Source organism: Pipistrellus kuhlii, unplaced genomic scaffold (genome assembly GCF_014108245.1).
Source record: "Pipistrellus kuhlii isolate mPipKuh1 unplaced genomic scaffold, mPipKuh1.p scaffold_m20_p_5, whole genome shotgun sequence".
NCBI classification, from domain to species: Eukaryota; Metazoa; Chordata; class Mammalia; order Chiroptera; family Vespertilionidae; genus Pipistrellus; species Pipistrellus kuhlii.
The window spans coordinates 41,368,334-41,375,575 of NW_023425551.1; the positions used below are offsets into that span (position 1 = coordinate 41,368,334).

At 35.7% G+C, this 7,242-nt stretch overlaps 1 protein-coding gene across 4 annotated transcripts in view; it reads left to right on the forward strand.

Annotated features, from left to right (window-relative positions):
- The window catches only part of EPHA7 (EPH receptor A7), a 162,599-nt gene extending 155,586 nt beyond the window's left edge, over positions 1 to 7,013 (forward strand). For all 4 annotated transcript variants that reach the window (XM_036414852.2, XM_036414851.2, XM_036414850.2 and 1 more), the window contains exons 15-17: positions 714 to 907; positions 2,121 to 2,276; positions 4,148 to 7,013. In XM_036414852.2, coding sequence (XP_036270745.1) covers positions 714 to 907; positions 2,121 to 2,276; positions 4,148 to 4,262 — 465 coding nt within the window. In that variant the 3' untranslated portion in view covers positions 4,263 to 7,013. The remainder of the gene's footprint in view (positions 1 to 713; positions 908 to 2,120; positions 2,277 to 4,147) is intronic.
- Positions 7,014 to 7,242: the final 229 nt, after the last annotated feature.

Here is a 7,242-nt window from a genome sequence, read left to right on the forward strand (position 1 = left end):
GGACTCTGAGTGGGAAAGCCCTGCTTTGTGACCTTTTTCAATTTCCTAGTGAAATCCTTTCTCCCACCCCACTGCCACCCGCTGCCCACTTTCCCGAAGCCCATTTCAGTCTGGCGCTGTGAGGTCACTAAACTTGAAGTTGCAAGGTGATTTAACCACCTTCCTGAACCAGTACAAATAGGCTTCAGCATATAACACCGCTATACTTCCTAAACATATAAGCTTCATATCATTTAATAGTAATATTTACTGTCATATTTCACCGTTCACCTATTTTGTTATCTTGTTTAAAAACACAAAAAGTGAAATTATTAAGGATTCAATGTTGAGCAACAGAACTTCCTCTTACAACTTGAAAAATCTGTAGGCAAATGTGTACATGCACTGCTACAGACGAGTAAAGTAGTTTTATAATATACTCCCTTTTGAAAACTCCTGGGATGACATTAAAAGATTTTCCATCTGTTGTCACCCGAGTGAACTTAATTGCCGTTCCCCTTCGCTGAATTGACTAGAAAATGTCATTGCATCCTGCTCGCGCACCCCTGTAATAGCAGGCTTCACATTTATGGACGTATGGAAAGGTGGGGGAAGTCTTTTGCAAAGTAGCATGCTTCACTTTTATCAGGATGAGCCACTTTGCCTGCTGGGCAATTCCTTTAATTACAAGTGACCCTCCGTCGGTAATGTGTGTGATGTCCTTCTGGCTGTAGGTTATAAAAGCGATAGAAGAAGGCTACCGCTTGCCGGCGCCCATGGACTGCCCCGCGGGCCTGCACCAGCTCATGCTGGACTGCTGGCAGAAGGAACGCTCCGAAAGGCCCAAGTTCGAGCAGATAGTTGGAATCCTGGACAAAATGATTCGGAACCCAAGCAGTCTGAAAACGCCCTTGGGAACCTGCAGTAGGTAAGAAACGCCTAAGGCAGTGGAACCTGGGAGAAATTAATACGCTCACGTGAACCATTTATCTCCTCAGCCCCATCCCATTGGCCAATGCACATGTGTCTTACATTATAAGTCTTTATTAAATATATTGTTTACCATTTTTATTTATTTTTTTTTTCAGACAGCTTACCTCAATTGAATTGGTATTTAAAGAGACCTACTAATTATTATTGTGTGTGTGTTTTCCTTAAAAGTTATGAAAGATATCAGTGGTTGTCATTTAGAAAAAAAAAAAAAAAATTGGAATTTAGTGATTGGATGACATTTCACATTTTCAAATCATTTCTATTATATTTCTATTATTATTATTATTATTAGGCTTTGTTTTACTAGTACTCTAGCTTGTGACATATTATCTATTTTATTGTTTTGCTGTGAGTTATGTAAAATGAGTCTCTGAAATTAACATTTGTAAAAGTAATTCAATACATGATTAAAGAGATATACCAGTTAAAAAGTGTCTTATTTGGGGGGTGAGGGAGCCTGTCTAGTGGGGAAAAAGGAGATATATGTAAAACTTTAGACAATAAATAAATTTTTAAAAAAGTGAAATGTGTTACACAAAAACATTAAAATAAAATAAAAAGTGTCTGGAACACGCCATTCTTTGAACTTGACTTCCTCCATTGTGATGCATACTAGTAGTTATTCAACCTCAGCTGCCAGGTAAGCCCAGTGCTCTGGTCTGCACTGGAGGTCAGTCAGGCCCTTGTGGAGGTGTGTGAACCCACACGGCCTCATAAGGGTGCCCTCAGTACAGTGGTCCATAATCTTAATAGCACCCTCATGGTCTAAACAAGTCAGTCCACAGTCAGATGTGCTTCCTTTACTCACACTTACTTTTAGAGAAGCAAATGAACAAATATGTGCTGATCACAGACACTGCTGGCTGTACTTTTAAAAATACATGGACGATGCAATCTGGTGGTCATGAAACATAAATTTTGGAGTCTGCAGTAATTGGGTAACCTTATGCATTATATTTCATTAGTATATCTATTTTAATATTTACACATTTACATTTTACATTTTATATTATTTTAATATCAATTAAAATGTGTACTTTTATCCTATATGCCCTCATTTTTGTATAAGACAGCTTTTTTTCCTTAATAGTTCATGGAAAAAAGTGTATTTTTCTGTTTTTGTTTGTTTTATCTTTTTTCTTATCTAGGCCCATAAGCCCTCTTCTGGATCAAAACACTCCCGACTTCACTACATTTTGCTCGGTTGGAGAATGGCTACAAGCTATTAAAATGGAAAGATATAAAGATAACTTCACAGCAGCTGGCTACAACTCCCTTGAATCAGTTGCCAGAATGACAATTGAGTAAGCTTAAACTTGTTAAATTATATTTAGGAATGCACTTACCATATAATTCAAGCTTTAGACAGAGAGGTATGTTAAAGATGCCTGAACTACAAAACAAGGGAGAAAAGCATCTCTTTAATAAGTACTCACTGTGTGCCAGCCATTATCCTAAATAGGCCTTCGAACACACAGTATTTTTTAACCCCACAGCAACAGTTTTACTGAGTCCATAGTTTCTCATACATCCAGTCTAAGGCTCTGTGAGCTGAAGTATTTTCCCCCAACTAGCTCAGCTAGTTAAGTGGTAGGTAATTTGTCTCGATAGCCAGTGTTCTAAACATCATTCAGTGAGACTTCCTTTTTCATTAACCACTGTATCATTTAAGTTCCTAACCTTCCTTATTGCTACTAAGGAAGTCTTTTTCCACATTTGTGTCCAACATTAAGAATCTCAAAATTTCAAACCCAATACCAAGAGGCATTGAGACATTCAATAAGATTGTTTTCTGAAGAGGTCAAAGGAAGCTTAATTTCATTTACTGTAACTAAGAGCTTACTTTAACTTACCTTTTGGAAAGTCTGTGATTAATTGCATCAAATTTTTTAACCTTAAGAATCACCGGGTAAAACAACTTTGAAATGGCTATGACCTGGAAGTAAAAATTAATTTTCTATTTTGGCTCCATCACTGAGTATGTGGCCTTATGAAATCTATTAATGTACCCCAAAGTTAGCTTCCTTGGCTGCTGCACAACACTTCTGGGTGATGCAATTCCTGTCAGTCAGACAGTGTGTTTGAAAATGGGCAACAGCGTGCTGAAGACCTGGTTGGGGGCAGGGGAACTGGGAGACATCTGTAATACTATCACTAGTAAATACATAGATATGTTAAATAAAAAATTCTGATAGAAGAAAATGCTTTAAAAACGGGAAATAATCTTGAAGGTTTTATTAGAGGGCTCCACTTTACATGCTGTTGTGTGGAAGGGTTTTACATTTTTAAGATGAGATGAGGGCCATCAATCAGATACTGCTTTCTGACATGTCAGAAAATGGAGTGTACATGAATTTAAGCATGTATATGCCATCTGGTCAAGTTTCTGCCCGTCACCTCGTGGATAGAGCTGGCATAATTATGCCTTTTTCCCCAAAGTTACCAATTACCCTGAAGACTGTGTCTCTCAGCCTTATTAAACCACTGCTATGAAATAATGCAGTGCTGTCATGTTGCTATATTTTAGGTGCTTGAATACCTAAGCTCAATCCTAATTGTTTTTTGCAAAGGTAAAAGTACATACACAGATCCAGTTAGTTTATGTCAGACTTAAGATATTAAACATGGGTAATAGGTATTGTACTCTTTAAATAATATTTATTTCTGAAAGGTAGTCAAGCGGTTGAACTGAAAGTAAGTATACAACCAATAATGTGCTCAGCCTTACTATATAATTAAACTTAGTATAAACATTTTTATGACCATTGACGAATCTTGATCTACTGGAGCCCAGAAGTATCTCTATTCATAAGACATTTTACTTTAATAATTAACATTTTTAAACTTAGGTTCAAGAATACAACATCTCAAATAACATTTCCTAATCTGATCTTAAATTAATAATAATTCTAAGACTGGTCATTTCTTATATAAAATTTCAAATCACTCTGGAAGTAATGTTTCCTGGCAGACTGAGACCGAGCTAATGGTTAGGTTTTCACAGAGGAGAATGCTGAGGCCACGGCCAATCTGACCCGCTGCAGGAACATGATCATGATACCCAAGGGCTCTACGATTAGATACACAGATTATTTAATTAAAGGGTTGATGACAGGCTAGCACCAAATACATTCTTGGCAAGGTACCTAATAAAAAGTGCATTTGTCTTTTTCAGGGACGTGATGAGTTTAGGGATCACACTGGTTGGCCATCAAAAGAAAATCATGAGCAGCATTCAGACTATGAGAGCACAAATGCTACATTTACACGGAACCGGAATCCAAGTGTGATAAGCGTTTCTCCCTTCTGAGGGAGAGAGAGTGGACTGAGAGAACAGTGCTGGCCTTCAGTGTGTGCGTAGAATGCTGCTAGAAGACAGTTGATGTCCTGGGTCCTTCCTACAGTGAAGACGAGATTTAAGAAGCACCTATAGACTTGAACTCCTAAGTGCCACCAGAGTATATAAAAAGGGAATTTAGGATCCACCGCTGGTGGCCAGGAAAACAGCAGTGACAATAAACAAAGTACTACCTGAAACATCCAAACACCTTGAGCTCTCTAACCTCCTTTTTATCTTATAGACTTTTTAAAATGTACATAAAGAATTTAAGAAAGAATATATTTGTCAAATAAAATCATGATCTTATTGTTAAAATCAATGAAATATTTTCCTTAAATATGTGATTTCAGACTATTCCTTTTTAAAATCATGTTTATTCTCCATAAGGACTTTGTTTTAGAAAGTTGTTTATAGCTTTGGACCTTTTTAGTGTTATCTAGGACATATTACTACACTGGGTACTTTTGAAAGAATTTCAAACTTAAAAAAACAAAACATAGCAAGATGATAGATATCTCTATCTGAACATTGGTATCCTTTTCTGTGCCGTTTTATTTGTTTAATCAGTGCTGTTTTGATATGGTTTGCTAATTGGCAGGTAGTCAAGAAAATTCAAGTTGCCAAGAGTGCTGATATTTTTTTAAAAGATTTTTTTTTTTTTTTTTTGTAAAGAGCAGTCAACACTATCTTTTCAATGAAAAAAAAAAGCAATAATGATCCATAAATACTATAAGGCACTTTTAACTGATTGTTTATGGAGGGATTTTAGTAGACAGAATTTACTAAAAAAAATAAAATAAAAATCACAAAACTCAAATTACAGGATTTTGATGGTAAAAAAGGTATGAGACACACTTCACCTAAAGAATCTTGGTGAAGGCAATCTCTGAGAGCAAGAACTATCCAGTGTTATCTAAATAGTGTGAGCACATGAAGATTTTTTTTTTTCAATATCATGCCATTAGGGAATTTAGGAGAAATAGTTGGCCTACATTTTATATCCTGTTCTGTTTAATGCAGTCCAAACACAAGAGGAAAGAATTATGTTTTATATTATTGAATAGAACTCGTTTTACATGTGAAGCATGACACAAGGGGCAGTTCACAATTTTCACCTTGCAAAACAAAGTTGCTACACAGGATATCGGCAGCGCAGTTACAGAAAAGAAAAATTATTTTATTGGTGAACACTGATATGAGAAACCTAAGTGAAAGAATACTTTTGACCATGGAAGAAAGAGGTGAAGGATCTGACCTTTTGGTTTTGTTTTTTTTTTAAGCTTTATTTATTATTCCATATTATTTGATTACGTGTTAGAATTTCACAAGCAATAATTAAATGTGTCTTTATAGCTATTTCAGGAATGTATACATATTGTGAGTACTGCTTTCAAAAGTTATGAAAATCATGAACTACCCCAGAATTGAGCTGTTGTACTTCCAAAGAGAATTGGGCTGTTTGTAATGATTTTACTAGAGGAAGATCCCAGGGATCGGTCACAATTGGTCTTGTTTGATAATGTGGGCAGCCACGAGCAAGCAAACACGAGAAACAAATCCTGTAAATGTTCCTTTGTAAAACTTGTACATTTTATTTATACTGTCTTGTTTTGTACACACATTTCTCTGTAGTGGGCTCTGAATACATTGAAAATGCACTATATTTTTCTATTTTACTTGCAGAGCATCACAAAAGAACAGGTATTTTCAGTGCTACATAATGTGTTTTCCCACATTTAGGACCAAAGATGGCTATAGAAACATTTCAAATGGATTGCTTCCCAAACCCCTCCCTCCCCTCCCCCCCCCCTCTTTTAAGTCACTGTACAGTGTTATTTGATATTTTAATTTATTTTTTTGATTGACTAGAGAAATCATTTTAATTTCACTAAAATGTTTTTTGTCCCTAAGGAAAAATAATCTGTAAAATAAGCTTAATTAGCATAATATAGTCACCTAGACACTTCCATTTGTAATCTTTGTAATAGACTGTAAATATATTTTTGGAACTATGACACAATGTGCTTGAGGGTTATTTTTCAGTGTCTGCAGTGTATACAAGTGTTTATACTCAGTACAGCACTTTACAACTCTAATCAGTAGCATTGGCCTTTGTGAGAATGAATGAAAGAGTTGGGAGTGAGTGTTCTTAATTCCGTTTGGATTCTAGACTCACTGATAATGAAGTTCTTTTCTTGTTCATAGCTTAAGGTGCTTATTTTTTCTATTAAAATTAAATTAACAAAAAGCCATTCTAGAAATAGAAGACATAGTATGGAACATGCAAACGGTGTCTTTCCTGCTTTTTCTAGCACTAGATTTGTAGTTGAGTAGTCTTTCTTGAGTAGAAGGGCAGAAGAAAAGTTTTTTTGAGGTTTTTTTTCAAAAATAACTTTTTCCTTCAGCAATATACCTCATCTGCCTTAAATTTTTTACAGCTCTTTACAGGGAAAGGGGAGAAGGGATGGGAAAGACACACAGCACAACAGGAAGTGTATGATGACATCGCTCTCGTATGTAGATTTCTTTTCCCAGTCAACACTATGATTTTGAAATACATGTATGTGAAAACGATAGCCAGAGAAAAGGAATTAACATTATAATGCTGATTGTAATACTCTTTTTCCAGAAAGAGATGAAAAGGTATATAACAGTAAGAATGTACAACTTGCACCTTGAAATTTTTTTTTTTTTTTTTTTTTTTTTTTGATAAATTAGTGCTCAGGGGAGGAAAAGTAGAGAAAGTATATGTCAAAAATAGAATTCAAAAATTATAAAAATGCAAAAGGAAAGGGCCTCCTTGCTTTGATAGAGCCGCCTTTTTCAGAGCGCGGTCTTCACACTTGACGCATGTTTTGCGTTCAGAACTGAAATGAAAGTAACGTTTGTTACATCTGAATCTAACTCTTTCTCAGCAATTGGTCTGGGCC